At 47.4% G+C, this 19,403-nt stretch overlaps 1 protein-coding gene across 1 annotated transcript; it reads left to right on the forward strand.

The window, feature by feature from the left end:
• Nucleotides 1–7,143: 7,143 nt before the first annotated feature.
• LOC125756183 (uncharacterized) lies at nucleotides 7,144–19,370 on the forward strand. Its single transcript, XM_037657946.2, has 2 exons — nucleotides 7,144–7,736; nucleotides 12,822–19,370. Exon 2 carries the CDS (start codon nucleotides 12,822–12,824, stop codon nucleotides 19,368–19,370), a length of 6,549 nt encoding a protein of 2,182 aa, XP_037513874.2. The 5' UTR covers nucleotides 7,144–7,736.
• The last annotated feature ends 33 nt before the right edge of the window (nucleotides 19,371–19,403 follow it).

Here is a 19,403-nt window from a genome sequence, read left to right on the forward strand (position 1 = left end):
GGCTATTTACCCTGCAAAGTCTTCGAAACCGGACTTTGGGTTTGGCCCGTATAGTATTCAGCCGCGTTTAACGCTTGTAGTTCACCCAAGGGCTGACTGGATAATGTGAACTGATTGCGGCGTGCACGCCTTTACCCAGAATAAGCGTGATATTTTCGACGAAAGACACAGCGTGTATCCCTGCAGCTGGAGTTGCCGTTCGGCCTGCTGGACAATAGAATAAGAAACGGGCCGGGAACACGCCGCTGCTATAAATATAGAGGAGCCGGCGCACAGCTTCATACACAGTACAATGTATAGGAGAAGGGCAACAGCTGATAAATGCATAACAGGTTTAACACTGTGATGTGGAAATGTGTCCTTTGTGTTCGAGTTCAGCGCAGTAGTTATATGCAGCAGCGGCTCCAAATGGGTCGTGGCTTGCTTATACACGTGCGTTCTGTGTACATGCATGCATATGTATGTATGTATGTATGTATGTATGTATGTATGTATGTATGTATGTATGTATGTATGTATGTATGTATGTATGTATGTATGTATGTATGTATGTATGTATGTATGTATGTATGTATGTATGTATGTATGTATACATACATACATACATACATACATACATACATACATACATACATACATACATACATACATACATACATACATACATACATACATACATACATACATACATACATACATACATACATACATACATACATACATACATACATACATACATACATACATACATACATACATGCATGCATGCATGTGTAGATACATACATAAAACCGCAGATTCTGTATGGGCAAATGTAGACCCATTCCGCGTGCACATGAGCGATAAACTAAAATAAAAAACGCACGATTTTACACTAAAATTAATGCTAAAGCCACTTGTGTGCAGCTTTTTTTTTAGTACATAAGTAGTATGGGGCATTTACAACATTCCCATTTTCTGCTACGCCTTATTATGACGTCGGCAGCCCAAGATCGGTTGCTTTGGGAATAGTTCGCTTTTTCTTACGACGCCGCGGGCCCTGTGCGGCGGAGATCCGAGAACTAGAAAAACGTTTTCCCGTATAGCGTGCGCTTAACTAGCGCGGTTGAGCTGTTCATCACGTCCCCCCCCCCCTCCTTTTTTTTCTCGTCTGACAAATGCTTACGAGGTTCATGTCTACAAAATCGGAAGTTGTGTTTTCATTTTTTTTTTCCCTCTTGTAAACTGCACGAAGAGAACAACAACAGCAGCAACAATAGAAGCGTGGTCTCTGCTGCATAGGCAGCCCCTCGTTTACGTTTTATTTGTTATCATTTTTTCTCACAAGTTCGCAAGCCACTGCTGTTTTCTACAGCGCTTTACCACGGTTGTGAAAGCGACGCTTGCCGCATAACACGATTTGAAGGGGGCCCCGCTAACGGGGACGGAATACCGCGCAGACAACGGAGAAAAATCTCGACAGCGCTCGCGTAGCAACGCCGTGGTCGGTCGCTACGCCCATTACGCTTCGTACACCACGACGTAGCGTCGGTAGCCTTACAGCCACAGGAGGCCGTCAGTCTGAAACCGAGCGTTACGTGCGCAGGCTCGTGCCTTCGTTGTTAAGCCTGTACGGGCTACCACTTTCGACTAGACTCGAGTCTGGTCAGGTGTGATAAGAGCTATAATTGTGTGTAGTATAACGGCAGTTGGTGGTTGTCAACCCATTGGGAAAGTCATTCAGTGCGTGAAATTAGGGCTTACGTAATAAAAAAAGAAAAAAAAATGCACAGGCGTGCCGATAAGGTTCTCTCTTGGTCCTTCAGGGCGCCGTACGACGGACATTCAAGGTGTGGTGACAATGTCTGGGTAGGTTTACGTAATACTGCACGAGGGACATTAGAGACCGGTGTTTATTGTGTATCGTTCAGTGAGTATAAATGTGGCCCCGTTTTCTGGAACCTGCGACATACGAGACCATCATTTTCCACGCCGACTTCCACTGTTATCAATGCTGCTACACTGCGCGTTGCTTTGATAAGGTAGCTGACTGTGCTAATTGGCTGTTCCCACTGATAATAAACAGCGCAAAAAAACATATATAATGCACGCATATATAATACGTTTATGCGAATAAAATAATCAGCTGGAAGTCAGCGCTTGTCCAGTGTGTCCGCTATTAGTCCGCGTGTTTTTTCGCGCTCTTTATTATTAATGTGATGCTTTAGTGACGCTTATGAAAAGGAGCGTGAGGCGCAGTTATGATAAAAAAGTTAAAGAAACTAAAGAAAGGAAATGAAAGAGATTTCGCAAATGTGACGTTGTTGTCAGCGGATAAATGTGGTCAGAAATATAGCGCCAACGACCGATTTAAAACAGCGAAGAACTGGCATTTGGAGGAGTTGGATTCTGTTAAACATCTTCAAAATTGGATAGCGCGAAATCGACCAGGACTACGAAGGAACACGGATGCACAGGACAGGCGCCTGTCCTGTGCATCTGTGTTCCTTCGTAGTCCTGGTCGATTTCGCGCTATCCAATTTCGAAGATTATGAACCAACTAGCCTAGCAACGTATTTTGTTAGTCTGTTAAACATGTCGAGTGGATTCAGCGCGATACAACGAAGACAGAGGTAAAAAAGGGACACGAACACCACCGCTTTTCTCACAGCTGACTTTATTAGCGCAGAAACACGTTGTTTAAAGCACAACCTATAACCACGTGACCACACGCCGATGACGTCAAACTGAGGATAAAAGTAAATGTGACCTGATACAGTTTGTTCACGGTTAGTCCGCCTTTAGTCTTTTACGTTTATCCTCAGTATGACGTCATCGGCGTGCGTTCACGTGGTTATAGGTCGTGCTTTAAAATATGTGTTTCTGCGCTAATAAAGTTAGTTGTGAGAACAGCGCTTGTGTTTGTGTCCCTTTTTTACCTCTGTCCTCGTTGCATCGCGCTCAATCCACTCAACGTGTTTAAAACAGCGACTTCCTACAGAAGTCGGAACCGCCTGAAGAAGTGGATCCATTGGACACATTGTATCGAAGCAATTGACGCATGTGCCGCGAGAAACAGGTCGTAGAGGATTGCCTGCTCCCGATTAATTTTTACAACATGAGGTTGTACAACTTTCGCGCGAAAGTTGATGCGCACGAGCGTTCTTACATTCCCATGGAACCTGTCGAAAGCGGCCAGCACGACCGGAAATCAAAACCGTGACCTCCTTGCTAACAGTAGAACGCCAAGGGCATTGAGACACTACAGCGAGATTGCAGCTACGACGAAAATACCGGTGCGCTACCTAGTGATTCGAATAGCATTCAATGAACAAAGTTTTGCTATTATATGAGGCGATTAGAAGCCCGGTATTTATTTATTTATTTATTTATTTATTTATTTATTTATTTATTTATTTATTTATTTATTTATTTATTTATTCGATACTGCCCCTATCTAACCCAAGAAAGGCTGTAAGCAGGAGCGGGGCTGCAGTATGCACCAAGACATACATACAACACAAAATGACAAAGTGAGGAATACATAATACATACTACTCGATTATGCTGCGTATGGCATAGAAGGGAGCGTTCGCAATGCCGCTTCCGTTTATACAAAAAATCCGGGGGTCGTTGAGCAGGTGGCTATTGCTCTAGCACTCATTGATTCAGGCAGTGTCTTAGTCAGTAGTGACTCTCGATCTGCGATTAAAGCCTTGTCGAGGGGGAGTTGTTGCAGAGCCGGCTTACAGACTGCTGCAGGGTAGGGACATCACTTCGCATACAGTTACTTGGTTTCCGGCGCACATGGAGTCAGTGGAGGGAGCCCCGCGTTACCTCAACGAGGTGGCGCACAGGGAGGCACGAGGATTAGCGCACTCCCTGAGGAGGCCGGATCTCCCGCTTCTGAGTTTAGGGACCAGCTGTTAACTTATAACGAGATCACCAAGAACTATTACCTAGGGCGCAGGGCATTTCCCTTGCCACATTCTAGATTAAACAGGCCACAGGCGGTTGTTACGTTAAGGCTTCCGCAGACGCGGACGTACCTTAACCCGGTCGTCACGAATAAAATTAATGCGGACTGCGGGGTTTCAGTCTATTGTAGTAAGTGTGGGAGTTTGCTCGATTTAGACCACATGCTCTGGCGCTGCTCGGCGTCGGCTGGTGATGGTTCTCAAGGTGAACAGTGGTGGCAGCGAATGCCGCACAGTGACGCGCTGGCGGACCTACTCAGGGCTGTGGCGGCAGAAGGGCTGGGCCTCTCTGTGTCGACGTGGGAGCGGCCCGCATCAGTCCTGGACTGAATCCTCAGGACACCAATAAAGTTATTCATACCATACCATAGAAGAATACATGCAGCGGTATCGTGTACAAGAGCATCGATGCTCTTGAACGAAATAAAGCCTCACATGTATATTTAGACAAGCGAGCCTTAAGTGCCTTGATGAAATATACTATAGGCGAGCGTTCCACGATGTCGGCTGGAAGTCCAATTCCTTTCTGCAAATTAAGTTTTTGAAGACGTTGGTTCGACAGTAGGAGTCTCGTAGTTTTTGTGGTGAGAGCGTGTGATTTGTTCGGCTACATACTGGAAGAAGTCAAGGGCGGAAACTTGGGCATGTTGGTAGGACATAATAAATGCAAGAACAGCGCAACAAACGAGGACTAACTATAGCGAGGAACGCGTGCGTGCGTGCGTGCGCGTGTTAGAAGTCAACTTTCTTTATTCCTATTTTGTTGTCATATATAAGGGTACAGGCACCGTATATGCAGTCTACGCGAGGTGAATAAGGGTGTGAAAGAGGGAGAGAGAAAGACCATTGGCCAACACATTTTAAAAAACAAACGCATTTTGCAGCGTATCACTGGCGGTCGCTCAATTCCGTTGCCTGCAAGAACTGTAAGAGTAAACTGAACATAGTCTAGTTAAACTCCCTGCCATTCATGTATCCCCCCCCCTAACCTCTTTCTCTCCCTACCTGAGGTGCAGGTACTGTAGTTAGCCAATACTGACAAGTGTTAGTAGAGGACAAGTAAATACGGTTTGCTGAATTCGGTCAGAAATAATCACCATCTGGCGTCATCGCACCTCGTTCCATGAAAGGGGATGGAATAGGCGCAAATAAACATCGTATTTGCGAAGTCTGAGCGAATACAGGTAAAGACAATTGTCACAGTAATTATTTGCTTATGGACGTTTCATTTGCGCCCCGCACACAGTACGTGTTTGCGAGCACGCGCAGGTTTAGCGCAGTTAGAAGAGATAGAGGCGCAAGGCAGGAAAGATTCGTCAACACTGGCGTCCGGTTTTCTACCCTCCATCACTATCATCATCATCGGCCGGTCTTATGTTCCCTGCAGGACGAAGGCTTTCCCTGTGGTTTCTAATGCACACAATCCTGCGCGAGCTGAGCCAATTTGATGCCTTCAAATTTATTAATTTCGTCGCTCGACCTAATCGTTTGCCATCGTTTCTGTGCTTCTCATGATGGGACCTGCTCAGGTCCATTTTTCCCCCTTTTTGATATCTACGAAGATATCGGCTACCCTCCATTTGTGGTCTTATTTGCAGTGTGGCTCCCGTTATAGACCAACGTTCTCCTTGATCTGTCTTATTTTCCTTTATTGTTTTAGTATTTCCTGTTTCCCACACAGCATTGGCAATGCATGACTTGTATTTTATTATACTACGCCTGCTGCGTTATGAGAAGGCCAACATTGTAGGTTTCTTCCGCGCCTCGTTTCCCTAGCCAGCATGCAAATAAGACGGTAGTCTCGCGGATAAAAAATGAAAAATCGAAGAAAACTAGTTTTACCTCCTATTCGATTCTCGTTTCTTTACTTCTTGATCTTGAAGCGATCGCGACCAGTCACGTTCGGCACCGTTACATACGGGTTCTCCGCGACTACGCCGAGTATAGATATAGAAACGCCACGCGCGAGACACACACATCAAAAAAAAAAAAAAAAGAAAACGTTCAGAACTAGAAAACCGAAGTCACTGTCGCTTCAACTGGACCACCGAGAGCCCCCCCCCCCCCCCCCCCCCCCCAAAAAAAAAAGGGTGGCTCTGCTAGAAAGATTGCTTTCTCCCGCATTCCGCACTTGAATGAAAACAGACCTGTGAGAAAGTTGAGTCTTTTTCGGTAGCACTTACAGTGTGAACCCACTCACCCGTTTCACCTGTAGTATTCGCGATTGCGCTAGACGCATAACTGGCTGCGTGGGAAGAGGGGAAGAAGGTGGGAGAGGAGGAAGAAGTCAGGTAGCAGTCTGTGTGGCTACAAACGCGCTAGACGTATGAAAGTGTGGGTGTGAGGAGGATAAAGGTGGGGAGGGTGGCTGATGCGGTGGTGGAGAGGGTATTTAGGCAAGACACGCGAAAAAAAAAATGCGCACGCTTTGGTGGCGTTCAATTGCCGTGGGCTCAATTTTTCGCTAGCACGTACGGCTAGCTCTGCTCTCAACCCAGACACCGGCGTTTGCCCTCATTCCTGGCGAGTGAACGCAAGACGACGAGGAGGAGAGGTCGCATTGTTCCCCCGGAAGAAGGAGGAGAGAGGGAGGAGATTGGGGGTGGAAGGGGTCGATGTTAGTGTGTAACCCGCCTGCGAAGCGGTCTTCGTGCGAATGAGGTGCGACCGAAGCCGCGCAAGTCGCGACGGGGGCAATTTCCGAGTGGTGACTGCGTTGTTTCCTTTCTTATTCTCTCTCACGTCGCGATGGCGCTGGCAGTGTAACGAAAGAAACGGTAGCAGACGACACCCGACAGACGGATACGTCGTGACAGTGTTTTGTTGTAGTCTGCTACACAGCGGAGTGAGATTCAAGCAACATTTGAGAAGAATTGCAAAAGACCTGCCCCTACAGTGTTGTTCCGCTTTCACGGTAACGGCAGCATCGACTCTTACAGCAGGACTTGCCACTTTCTACTAACTTAAACGGTGCCAACACCCCCACATTGCCTCAGAAAGTGTTCTCTGCCAGCTGCGGTAAGTTCCGTCTGAGCAGCAGTGCCTGAATAGCAGACGATATCTGCGACGGCGGTGTGTGTCGTCTGCTACCTGCCGCGATAGGCTGCAGCACTGCTGCGCGCCCGCTTGTGTGCAGTCCTTATAGGTCCTCCGTGCAGCTGTGCTCGAGCCGGCTCGCCTCCGTCACCGCCAACGCCGCCGCCTGTTTGCATCGCGTGCGCTGCATGAGTTTCGCCAGTTTCCACGCCAGTGATTGCGGCGAAGAGGCAGGTGCCGTGAAAGGTCGCGTTTGTTTGCCTTCTTGCCCTTTCTCGCGGACACCGTTGCCGTGTTGCGTGCGTGTCGGATGGTCGTTCGCTCGAAGCCGTCACCAGTGTCGGCAACCCATTCTGCGGCTATCGAAGGACCTTACCAGCAGAAGGAGCGACCCTCAAACGACATGCGTTGACATCCGGGAGTGTATCGGTGGAGTAGTATACCCGTTACTGCTATCGCAAATTGCGTTCGGATTTCACTGACCACGCAATCCCAGCTGCCAACTGTGTACTGTGCACGCGAAGTGTGTGTCTGTGTCTGTGTGTGTTTGTTGCGCGCGTTGACTCAGCGCTCATCGTACAACTTGTTTCGCACGCATGGCGCTAAACCGGCTGAAGGCTTGTCGCGGTCTTCAGCCGGTTCCCGAGGAGTCTGCAGCCAATGGAACGACGGCTGCTGCACACCCGGGTGCTGCTGCTGCGGCTGCGACCCTTCCGCTGAATACACTGGAGCAGTGTGTCAAAAGTGAGTGGCTAATCTTTTTATTAAGCTTATTATTTACGTCACCGTAACCAAACCACTGTAAAACTTTCCTTCTTTCATTCGCAATATGGAGTAGCAACAAAGCCTCATGTCAACTAGGCTCAAAATCAAATCAAATAAAATGTTTATTTCGTATTCTATATACAGATGACAAGCACTTGTCAGACCTGCAGTAACAGGCTGGTTGAAGGTCGAGGGCTCGATTGCCCGCCACGGTGGCTAAATGCAAAGAACGCCCTTCTTAGATTTAGGCGCACGTTTAAAGAGCCCCAGGTGCTCGAAATGAATCTGGAGTCCTCCGCTACCGCGTACCTCGATCATGTATTGGTTTTGGCACGTGGAACCCGAGTATTTATTATTATTATCATGTCAACTAGACCAATGGCTAGTGGTCTCGAATGTTGAAGTCTGGGTTTAGCACTTGAACCTTTACGGATGCGGCGTTAACCTACAGCTTCATGCGGCGCGCTTTTAATTAAAGAGCGTCTCTGACGTAGAACAAAACAGTAAGCTATACTTCCCACTGCGCGGTTAAAAAAAAAGGTATAAAGAAATTACTGACAAGTTTGTTTCGATGGAGTGAGTCAGACGTCGAGCCTCTAAGAACAGCTGTCGCGTCTTAGCAGTCTTTAAACCTTGGCCCGGACATTTCAAATCCTATTGCATTGTGCAAGCAGCTCGACGCTATTGCGATCAGCTGCCAGAGATGTCCGCAGATAGCAGCCGCGCGCACCTACGCTTCTTAGCTCGCTCCGTTTGTTCGGCGCGATTAGTCACCGGGTATCGCGGCAGACGTTTCTGCAAAACGCGTTTCTTTTTGCCTTTATTTGTTGAGTATGCCTGCATAATACTGCGTTAAAACGCGAGCTTTTCTTCGACGTCTCGATATAGACGTAAACGGCAGCAGCTGAAGAACAATAGTTTCAATCCCTTATGCGGCTCTCTTCTCCTGGTTCATTGTTCGAAGAAAAAAAGACTTAAATGGCAGATTTCTTTGTAGATTTTGGTGAAGGCGCAAAGAATTTCGTACAAGAATTTGTACGAGGCACATATGGCGCTATTATCGTCAAAAAGAAAAAATCATAGGAGTGATCGATAGCGCTTATGTTTGTCTCAATTTCTGTGCTTGACACTCACATTTTCTTACGACTTCAATTATGACGGTTTACTCTTCTAAATTTTTTAGCAATGTATATCTTTTTCTCGGCCCGTTCCTCAACACTCCGCTCAAATCTACACACGTTGCGAGTTATTTCACTTGTACGCTATACAGGGTATACATGCTGATGAACGCGTAACATGCTGATGAATGCAGAATACTATCGACTTAGAAGAGAAACATAATGATGATGGCTTTCGACGTCGAGTGGTGTTAGACAGGTACATATGAGGGACGGTGTGAGCTTTCTTTTTCTTTTTTTTTCGCGATATACTGTTATCTACATATGTAACCAACTCCTTATCTGTCGGTCTCTTTCACGCTTTCGCTTGCACGAATATATTCTAAATGTCTGCTGCCCTTATTTAATTCAATTTTATTTTTCCATCTTACAACACAGATGGAGGGATCGTAGATAAAAGCTGCTCAAGGGAATCTTGACGAGCCTACATACCTAGAGTTCAACAACGAGGCCGCTGTAGAACTTATACAATTGAAAACACAAAATTACCCAAGGATCACCAAAGAATACAAGAATCAACAATATGGCCATAATAATTAAGCTAAAGCCATGTTATTTAAATACCTAGTATGAAGTTCTTCGCGAGAACAGGAGAACGGATCGAAATCAGTAAGATCATAGCTATTAAGCTTCTTAAGCATAGCTTATCAGCTGCTGATTAGTTAATACTTCCATCCACTCTGAAATCCAGAGCCTCTGAAGGGTTCCATCCTGCCACTTGTATATTTAGGTGAATGTGTTGGCCTTCCACTACAATGTGCTGAGCAGCTTCCCCATTTTCCTTGCAGTCCGTTGATGCAAATATTTACTCCAGTATGACTTATGGCAGAAAGCTGCGCTATTCGGGTGTATGACGCTTCATGCATTTCCAACCTTTACGAGGATACATGCTGGAAGAAATTAAGAAACAAAGGACGACAGGTCAGGGAGGACGATCCCTGTCCTTCCTGCCCTGTCCAGCGTCCTGCCTGGCCTGTCGTGAGTTTTCTCTCCATAATTCATTCCCGTTTCTTCGCAAGCGCTGAAAATGCTGAAAGGCGATAGCCCGGCATTAAATTACCACAGCGCGCGTCCTTGTGTTATCATGCAGATTTTAGCCTCTGATGTTTTTTTTTACCGCGTTCGTAAATCTGCGTGGTCTCTGTTTCATCATTCAATCCATCATTCTCACCCGCCACGGTGGTCTAGTGGTTATGGTACTCGCCTGCTGACTCGAAGGTCGCGGGATCGAATCCCGGCCGCGGCGGGTGTATTTTCGATGGAGGCGAAAATGCTTGAGGCCCGTGTACTTACATTTAGGTGCACGTGAAAGAACCCCAGGGGGTCGAAATTTCCGGAGCCCTCCACTACGGCGTACCTCATAATCATATCGTTGTTTTGGGACTTAAAACCCCAATTGTTATGAGTATGTTTTTCCGCAAAAGTTGTTTCCTTGGTGATTATCCGTGTGGCTGTTCGGTGACAGAACTGGTAGTAAGACCCTTTACTGACCAATCGAAAATGCGTACCATCTTCTTTTCTCGGCACTTCTGTGAACAGGTCGAAAGGGCACCCATTTGTAAACATCCAAGAAATTACACTTTCCTTGGCGAGAGAGCCTATGCGAAAGTATTCACTGACTCACTGTGTCGGCGATGCTTTCTATTCTCAGAAGCGTTTTTTTTTTTTTGCTTTCTTAGAACAGAGAGATGTCGATACGCGATTGAAGCCCTTTTTGGTTTTTTTTTAGCCTGTCATAGCTGAAACGGGGACTTCAGTTGTTCATCAAGACAACATATTCCGCACATATAAATCCGTTTGAGGGGCGTTTTACAATCGGTGTTTGACCTGTCACTGGCCCAAGGTACAAATTTTATAAGCCTAAATGTAAAAAGAATCGGGATTAAACAGGCCCCCGTGAAATAGCTGCCAGACAGCACGGCGAACAGTCAATTTCGATCGGCTTCGACCCATGCCAAGCCCCTAAAAAACAATTCCCGGGGGGGGGGGGGGGGGGGGGCTGCGTAGTGGGGCTTGTAAATCCGCGTAGTGGGGCGGTGGGGGGGATTTCCAAGCCCCACTACGCCTCCCCTTTCCCGCCCTTGTAGTTGACGCTGATGCTTTCTTTATTCCACGTCGGCACGGACACAGGCGAAACCGAGGTGACTTATAGCAGGTGCGTCACGAGCTAGGCGAGCCGCGCTCCTTGCTGTTAATGATGATAGTGATATTAGATAACACATAGATATGCACGCACGCACAGAAACGCACGTACGAACATACATACGGGGTGGTTACACCTCCTCCCCCCGCGAAAAAAATTTCTGGCTAAGCCCCTGGAACACTCTGCATCGTTTATTCAGCGGCGGCCCATTTAAAGCCGTTATCACAGATCCCCAGCACGTGTGATGACGTCAGCCTGACGTCACAGCAAACTTCGTTCTTGGTTATCACTCTGCAGCAGATACATATCGTGCAACGCTGTGGAAGCTACGTAAGAAGTTATATGAAAAAAAAAATGTCTAAAGCTGCGAGTTTCGTGGTCAGCTTTCGCGGTCGCATATGCTCGCGCATGTGTTTGAGGTGTCGCGATGGTTTGGAAAAAGACACGAAAAGAAATGCACCGAAACAAAATGTCGAAGAACAACGTCCTAGCGACTACGCTACACAGGCGCTGTTCAATTCGCACTCGGTTCGGTCTTGAAATTCACTATTTGCACCCCTATATGTATAGGTAATGACAGAAGATGTTAAATGCTAATGCGGTGTGTTGAAATAGACGCAAGGCACTTCATTTTGTGTTCATTCTCACTGTACGGCATCTGTTTGTCTCTTGAACACGCAGGCAGTAATTTTCAGCGCGAGATTATTTATTGCTGTTATGTACTGTCCATAATATGACATAATAGTGACAGTAAAATGTTCACGGTGGTTAGCCATCCGCGTTTGCATGCGTTTATTATCATTCAAACTCCAGGCAGAATTTATGTCGTTACCAGAAAGCCAGAATGCCGCGGCACTATTTATTCGCCGTTTCATGCAATAAAATAGTGTTAACGAATTAGCTCAGATGAATGCAATTGCTCGCTAGTTGGTGTGCGTTCACAACCATTTTTATGGCGTCAACACATCACAAAGAGCGTATTGTCTTGGCACCTTTCTCGCGTAGCCTTGTTCGCGCTCAAGAAAAATTATTGCTAACAAACTTAGCCTGGATAACATCTGTGCTGCAACTGTCTTACTAGCACGCGCAATGCCTTTCTTACGCGTAAGATTATACCATACAATATTTGAACGTAGCGGAAGAATGCATAAAGCCAGATGCCAGTCCGCCTTTTTTTTTTTCCTGCTCTTGAAAACGGCCATTTTTGTCCTGTGCTTATAAGCATCCAGATATAGCTTCCTGACCACGGCGGTGCTGTAAAACATATGCTAGAAGGCTTGAATTTCTTTTATAACTTGAATATCGCACTTGTATCGAGTCTGTGTTTTAGTGCTACACACATACTGTTTATTTTAATGAAAGTTTTTTTTTTCAGTTTTCCTCTAATGCGATCTACTGTGCGCAGCTCTGCTGTGCCCCAGCCTTGCGCGACTTAGAGGAAGTCGGTCCATTTTTTTTATTCCTGTCTAAATTCGTGAAGATGTAAAACATCGGCAGCGTAGCCTCTAGGACTACAATTTACACGCTTAATTTTGGAAGTTCTGTATGGCCGAGAAGCTTGCTTTAATGTAGAGCATATCTACACCTATGTTCATTGGGTACAAGCAAACTTAAGTGAGGTGAACCAGCTGGTGTGAAACTTACAATTCAAAGCGTTTCAGTTAGTTGTGTACTGCGGATATTCACTGCAGTTAAATAGCATTGTATCGCTAAGGTACATGTTTCTTTGCATTGCGCCCGCAGATGCTGATGGCACCAACCCGAACAACGCGAGCGCCACCGCGGACCGCAGCCTTCGGCGTTGGTGCTCCGAAGACGCATCCGCGGAGCGGCCTCTACCCGACAACGTCTCCGAGAAGGAGTATCGCATCTGGTTTCCACGGGCCGAAGTGTCCCACGAAGACTCCACCGACCGTGCTTCGAGCGACTGGCGGACCTTCCGGGAGTACCGGTACACCGAGTGCTCCCGGGCCGGTCGACTCGAGAAGACCCTCTCTGTGGACGAAGTCTACAAGGGAAAGGACTCTAAAGGTACTGTGGCCGCCGCGCTCCTATCAGCCCACGTTGGCGTTCCACTGCGTATCTTGCTCCAAGGATGAGGACAAAGGAAGCTCATTGGGCGAGGAGGGAGAAGGACGCTGCCGGATGCTGTCGTCGACCAAGAGCGAACTGTTCAGGGAGCACCGCGGTCAGCTGCTCTCGCGGCTAATAGACGGCGACACTTCTACGTGGCAAAGGTCGCCGCAGCCGCTGGAGAGGGACAAGAAGCCAAAGCTCTCCGAAGACCCAGGGACGGATGACACGGGCCGCTGGGAAAAGGAAGCACTAGAGTCGTCAGTGTGCCAAACGAACTCCGAGAAGGTTGCCTTCGGAGGCGACGACATTGCCAAGAAGAGTAGAAGTTCGGACGTTCCGAGTTTCAACGAGGGAGGGCTGGCTTCGACGCCAGCGTCGAGGTCTCTGCCGGAAAACATGAACAAGGGTGACATCCATCTCTCTGTAAGCGCCGTTGTACAGGACGCGAGCCTCGTGTCCGTGGACGACGAGTTTGACGACTCCAAGTGCACTTACGTGAAGGTCGACAGTGTGGACTCTGAGGTGGAGGACGAAACCGACTTGGAGGGTAGGGAAACTGTGATTGGAGCACCGTCGCCCGACGAATTGGGATACATAGAGGAGGAACCGGAAGAGGACGAGGACGAACCCAGGGGAGTTTCTGAGATTCAAAGATCATCTTCCGGTACGACGCGTGAAACTCTTGAGAATGAAAGTAGCAGCGTAGTGTATTCAGCTACAGAATGCCGGCACCAGGAGTCGCTCTCTTCGAAGGCGGATGTTAAAGAATCTAGTGAGGCTGGTGCAAGAGGAAACGGTTTACAATTCAACGGAAGTACTTCAGACGCGGCTGCTCGCTTGATTGTTGACCTGGACGCACTGGTAGATGGAAAGTCTCAAAAGTGCCATAGTGAAGACTCCAAAGACTGTGCGCTCGACGACCAAAATGCAAGGCGACTTAGCCACGAGCAGAAGGAACAGAACGATACGGCTGAAGCAGCACCACGTCTTGACGATTTGTCTGACGCGGAAACAAATGAAAGTGACACCAAATCGGTGGAATCCGTTATTTCGGTGAAAGCCGAGGCCGTGCTTTTGCCAAACATGAATGGCCAAAGCAAAGAAGGAGTGCTTGTAGACACTGTCGATAGATCTGCCAACAAAAAAGAAAGCAGTTTAGACGGTGCAGAAATATTAGGCAACAGCGATAGGCTAAATCAATGGCTCTTTTTGAGCGAAATTGTCACCGTAACGGAGTCAAGTGACGTTGCGACATCGCAAGAAAAGAGTGGCGAGAGCAAGGAGGACATTTCGTTTTGTATGAATGTCACAGAAGACTCAAACGAAACGTCTAAAGACGCGTCAATTTCTTATAGTGAGTCTACCTCTAGCACCGGCACTTCTAATCATGAATCGTGCAGGGCTGAAAACAAGAGCGAACAGTTTTCAAAGCACGCAAGGGACCTCCAAGGAGCTAAGCATGCTCACAAGGACCTCACTGAAAGTCTGCATAGCACTGTACACAAAAATGAGCGCGTGTTTGGCTCAGCAAGCCTCAGTCGCCGAGAAGAGTCACGAAACTTTGAAGACAGTCACGAGTTAACGAAAGATGCAGCTGCGCATATCTTTGACGTCAGTGAACGTATCGAGGAAGTACTGGACGCTACCTCAAAGACGGTCGTAAGTTCAGTGACGTCAAAATACACATTCAACAACGAAGAGGACGTCAGTGTTCAAGCTGGCAAGGAGCACGCTTCCACCATAGATGAATGCTGCCGATACGGCTCCGATGAAAGCTCGAGTGAACAGCTAGAACAATCATCGATCGAAGCTCCTGGACCGAAAGAACACGAGTTTTCTCAGCTGCTAAAGACAGGGACGTTGACTGAAGAGGCGTGCAAGCTCGAATCAGTGACTCGTCTCACCAGTGTGGACGAGGTCTCGGAGAAAACACAGGAGAGTGTTACCTTCATAACGGACGATTCACTCTTGAGTAGGGACGTTGCCAGTACCAAAAGGGCAAGTGCTGACAAAGATGGAGACCAGCGTGAAAATCCAGACGTTCCACGAGGCGTCAAGAACAGCGTCGAAAAGATTCTCGAGATCGAAGAAGTGCTGAAACAAGACACCTACCGAAGTGCCGAAATGCGCTTTCTAACAAATACGGAAGTCGAGGCGCAGAACGTACTCATGTGTTTCACGGATTGTGAAGAGCCTTGGAAGCAAACATCGAAAACTGTTTCAAGCATTCTAAATGATTCAACGTCTAGAAAAAGCGTCCTGGTTGATGACGTAGGGCGTGTTACTGGCGACGTTAAGAAGCGAGACGAACATTTAAGAGAGACAGGAATAAAGGAATTTCAAGAAGACGTAATAGAACGGTTCGACAATCTGGCACTCAAGAATGGTAGTGGGTTTCAAGCTGAGGGCGTGTCTGTTCTTGATAACGCTCAGACGCCGAATGAAAATGCGAATAAAATTCAAGACTCCGGCGTGCTCGTAGAAATAGGGAGCGTGACTGGCGATAAAGAAAACGTTCCAACGATATTGGCTGACGAGCATCATCTCTTCAAGGAACAGGAGACCTCTTCGGTTGAAGGACAAGATGGCACGGGTGTTATGAATACAGTGACCAGCAGTGTTCACGAGGAAAGCTCATTATCGTCTTCTATAAAAGTCAGCATGCTAAAAGACGTCATCGCACTGAACAGGACAGATGACGCAACCAGCGTCGACGATGTGTCACTTCAGGACGACAACGACCAAGGATTCGAATCTCTTCCTTGTGACCAGACACTTGATCCGGAAGACTTGAATGGCGAACAAGTGAAAGAGGAATCAGGCGATGCCAAAAACATCCTGTCCGAGCACGATGATAGCAACAGAGGTGCGGACAAATTGACCGCCTTATCGGCTGAACTTGTTGGGCCGGAGAAATCCACGCCCGTTAGTTTGCAACATGAAACAGTCGCACAAAGTTCGTCGACTGAAGCCACTGACCTGAAGAATGAGGCCCTTCCCGAGCCTGAGCTTCGAAGCAGAATTAGCACCGACAAAGTTGACAATGAGGGCAGAAGCACAGAAAGTATTGTTAATGGAATTGCATTAGACGAAAAAGTTCACTCCCTGTCGGCAACGAGCTCTGAGATTGAAGAACACGAGGAGACAAAGCTACAGGCGTCAGAACGCAATTCAGGTGAGGGTGATTCTGTGGTTACTGGCAAACGCAATATCACTGAGATTACAGGGAACAATGGAGGCAACGAAAACATTTACGTCAAGGGCATAGAGGAGAATACAACGAAAACATCCGACCCTCACAGTATCGACACATCGACGAGTCAGCAAAACTTACAGGAGGAGGACGAAGCAGGCATGCACGACGAAACGTCCGAAGAGCTCGCAAGTGAACATTCCGGGAACCGAACTACCACCGATGACAAGATCGGGAAGGCCAGTGACGACACCTCAGCAAATGGCTCACAAGACATTGCAGTGCCTACTGAATCTAGCGAACGAAATGAGATATTAGAAGAGCTTGTAACCGAAAAACTTGTTAACCGGAGCAGCAGCGACGCAATCATTGAAGTAAAAGAAGAACGTTTCATGAAACAATCGTCCGTAATTACAACGCAAAACGAATCGAGTCGGCGACACGAAACATCGGAAGAACTTCTGAGCGAAGAATCTGCGAATCAGAGCACTAGTGACAGCGAGATCGTCAAACTAGAGGCAGATCCATCAGACACAAAGTTGCCAAACATTTCAGTGCCCGTTGAAGAAAGCGTGCGCAAAGAAACGTCGGAGGAGTCTGGCAGTGAACGAACTACACATCCTAGCTTCCGGGACGTCGAGGTCACCGAACCGAAGGCATTAGTTCGAGAACTTTCAGATCTTGTAGATACTGGAGCGAGTGTGCCAAATGAAGTGTCAGAAGGATCTGAAGGCGGAACGCCATTGAGCCAGAGTACTAATGACGAGATCACCGTAATGAAGGCCAATACACCTGTAAGCGAGATATCAGAGACAAGAGTGCCTAACGATGTAAGCATACAGGGTGAATTAGTCGAAGTTTCTTCAAATGAAGAGTCTCCAAGTCAGAGCACCGGCAACAAAGATGTTACAGGGGAAGGAGAAGAGGCATCGACAGAACTGCTGTCAAATGATTTAAGAACAGAAAGTAAGAATCCTGATGCTATTGCAAGTGACAAGTCTGTGACCCACATCACTGATGACCAGCATGCTACTAACGTGAAGGAAGATTTGTCAGTAAGTGAATTTCTAGAAATGGCAGTGTCGAATGAACTAAGAGCACAAAGCGAAACGTTGAATGTACTTACAAGCGAAGAACTTGCGAACCACAGCAACACGAACGTCGATGTCACCGACACGAAGGCGGAGATATCACGGGGTGAGGTTCCAGAAATCGTAGTGATTACTGAAGCGAGTGAAGTAAATGAAACGTCGGAAGAATCTGCGAGTGAAGCGACTGCGAAGGAGAGCACGAACGAACAGATTACCAAGGTGGAACCACATACAGCTGTATGCGAGATGCCAGAGATAGCATTTTCCAGCGAATTAAACACGCAAAGCAAAGCATCTGATGTACTTGCGAGCGAAGAATCTGGGAACCGTGACAAGATTGCCATCGCGGTCACCAAAGTGGATGAAGAGGTATCAGTTGGCGATGTTGCGACAACCGCAGCGTCTACTGAATCTATTGGGAGAAAGGAAGCAGCGGAACAGTCTGCAGGTAGAGTGCCTGCGGATCAGAGTACGAACGAAAAGATTACTGGGGCGGAGCAGGACACATCTGTGTGCGAGTTTCCAGATAAGGCATTATTCGGTGAAATGAGCGCACAGAGCACGGATGCACTTGCAAGCGAAGAAACCGGGAAAGTGAATCTAGAAATGTCAGCCGGGGATGTTACGGATATCGCAGCATGTGCTGAGCCTATTGAACGAAATGAAAGGCCAGAACAACCTGTAAGCAAATCACCTGCAGACGAGAACGCGAACGATGAGATGGCCAGAGCGCAGCAGTACACATCTGCATTCGAGTGGCCAGGTAAAACGTTTTCCAGAGAATCAAGCGCGCAAGTCAAAACACGAGATGCACTTGCGAGCGAAAAACCTGTCAATGGGAGTGCCGATAACCACGATGTCACCAAAGAAAATGCAAAGACGTCTGTGAGTCAGCTGCCGGAAATACTAGTGTCTTATGAACCGAACGTCAAGAATACATCTGAGGAGCTTGCGAACGGGGATACTCCTTGCCCAGGGACGAGCGGCCCCGCAGTTACGAAAGTAACGTCATTTGGCGAGGTCCCAGGAACTGTAGGTTCTACTGAAGCAAGTACGCCATATGAAACGTCGGAAGAGTCTGCAAGTGAATTGCCTGTGAACCACAACACCGCAAAAAGAGAACTCGACCAGATCGAATCAAATGCATTAGTAGGCGAGTCACCAGAGACAGCAGCGTTCATCGAAGCTAGCTTGCAAAGTAAAACGTCTGACAAATCATCGAGCCAGGAGACTGGGGGCCAAAATGACGATAACTGGAGCACCAATCTGGAGAGGGACATTTCGGCGAGAGAGTTGTCAGAGATCATCACCTCTAATGAAACGATTAGCCGAAGTAAGAGTCCTGAAGAGTCTGCAAGCAGAGACGCTGCGCACCAGAGTATCACTAAACACGCTGCTGAAGTAAAGGAAGAAATAACAGCAAGCAAATTTTCAGAGGTCGCGATGATTGATGACGCGAGCGTGCAAAATAAACCTGGGAAGTCCGAATGTGAAGAATCTGCCAAAGAAAGCAGCAGTGACAACGACGTCACTAAAGTTAACGGAGAAACATCGAACGAGTCGCCGGATATGAGACTGTGCAGTGAAGAGAGCGTCAAAGGTAAAACAACCGAAGATTGTATGAGCGAAAAGCCTGTTAACCAGAACGTCGGTAATGATGAACAAATCGCCAAAGTGGACGCAGAGACACCCGAAATCGAATCAACAAATATAGGAGATTATAATGAAGTGATCATGCAGAGTAAGACAACAGAAAACCTGACAAACGGGGAAGATGTGCTGCAAAGCGTCGATGATTGTAACACTGAAGTGTACGGACAGATATTATCAAACGTACTACCAGAGATTGTAGCGCCTGATAACGCACAATTGAAAACATCTAAAAACTTCAAAGTGAAACGGTTGAGGATGAAAACACCGATGGTATTGTAACCACAGAAGCGAAAACAGAGAATATAGCTAGCG

Source organism: Rhipicephalus sanguineus, chromosome 4 (genome assembly GCF_013339695.2).
Source record: "Rhipicephalus sanguineus isolate Rsan-2018 chromosome 4, BIME_Rsan_1.4, whole genome shotgun sequence".
NCBI classification, from domain to species: Eukaryota; Metazoa; Arthropoda; class Arachnida; order Ixodida; family Ixodidae; genus Rhipicephalus; species Rhipicephalus sanguineus.

Coding starts and splice junctions, on each gene's coding strand:
- LOC125756183 (XM_037657946.2), top strand. CDS start 12,822: ATGCTGATGGCACCAACCCGAACAACGCGAGCGCCACCGCGGACCGCA.